The sequence below is a fragment of the Austrofundulus limnaeus genome, unplaced genomic scaffold (genome assembly GCF_001266775.1).
Source record: "Austrofundulus limnaeus strain Quisiro unplaced genomic scaffold, Austrofundulus_limnaeus-1.0 Scaffold614, whole genome shotgun sequence".
Lineage (NCBI taxonomy): Eukaryota > Metazoa > Chordata > Actinopteri > Cyprinodontiformes > Rivulidae > Austrofundulus > Austrofundulus limnaeus.
Window position 1 is genome coordinate 198801 of NW_013953016.1, and position 1260 is coordinate 200060.

The 1260-nt window shown below is 45.1% G+C and overlaps 1 protein-coding gene across 1 annotated transcript in view; it reads left to right on the forward strand.

Moving 5' to 3' along the window:
• si:ch211-198n5.11 (methylcrotonoyl-coenzyme A carboxylase 2) overlaps positions 1 to 1260 on the forward strand; it is a gene marked incomplete in the record, with an annotated part of 14622 nt that overhangs the window by 3544 nt on the left and 9818 nt on the right. Inside the window, 2 exon segments of the mRNA XM_014027079.1 lie at positions 424 to 623; positions 727 to 905. Coding sequence (XP_013882533.1) covers positions 424 to 623; positions 727 to 905 — 379 coding nt within the window.

Consider the following 1260-nt stretch of genomic DNA (forward strand, 5'->3'; position numbering starts at 1 on the left):
GTTGGGGCCCTGATTCACACCTTTTGCTCACAGGGGGCGGAGTCATACTTGCAATAACAGCGTTGGAGGAGGAAGTCAAAGGCCTCCACCTCTGTTTAATGGTGGACGGTTTTTCTTCACAAAGATGGCTTCCTTTACTCCTCTCTCCGCCCTCTTTTGCATGTGACTAACCTGTTTGTCCACCATGTGGAGGCAGTGCTTATAAGGCTGAGTTCACCTGAAACTCATCAGACTGAAGAAGACACTTGGAGGAGAGACGAAACGTTTCACTAAAGAAGAACCCATCCAGAGGACCTACTGATTTTTTCTTTTTGAATATTATGCTTAATTTTTAAAAAAGCGTTTGGCTCTGTTGATCACATTTCAATCAGTCGTTTGGTTCACATTGTAACAGGATTTAATGTGTTTAATCCTGTCTGTTAGATACTCAGAGTTAAAGGAGAAGGTGAGGAAAGGTGGCGGGGAGAAGGCCGTAGCCAGGCACACTGAGAGGAACAGGAAGCTGCTGGTCAGGGATCGGCTGCGCCTCCTGTTGGACGACGACGACGACTTCCTGGAGCTTTCCTCGTTTGCTGGTTTGGGCCTGCCGTACGGGGACGTCCCTGCAGCCGGCTGCCTGACTGGTCAGAAAGCTCTAACTGTGTCTTTGGTACTATCTTGTTTTGTTTTACTGATGGTTTCACTTCATTCCTCACCTGCGCTCCGTGCGTTTGTGCACGTACCCAGGCATCGGCAGGATCAACGGCCTGTGGTGCGTGCTCATCGCCAACGACGCCACAGTGAAAGGCGGCACATTTTATCCAATCACGGTCAAGAAGCAGCTACGAGCGCAAGAAATAGCCATTCAGAACCGCCTGCCTTGTATTTACTTGGTGGACTCTGGTGGAGCTTTCCTACCGCTGCAGGTTTACTCACAAATCTTTAACAAATATGTGACTCATCATATCGAAATGAGGATTAAGTCAAATTTGGTCAAAATGATCTAATTACATTTTTAGATTCTTGCTTTACAAGCTACGTTTTTTATACCTGGTTCTTTCTGATATAATCAGCTTATCCTGACATTATCCAGGGCTGTTCAACTAAATTGCTCCGGGGGCCACAGTTACTGCAGGCCAACAGCTAAAGGGCCGAACATCCAGCAATTACCATCATGTGAATAAACCAAGTATCTGTTACCTTTCGAACAGTTTATTTAATTTTTATTTAATCATAAATACAACATACAGAACCCTATGTAATAAAAGTAGTGATAATAAA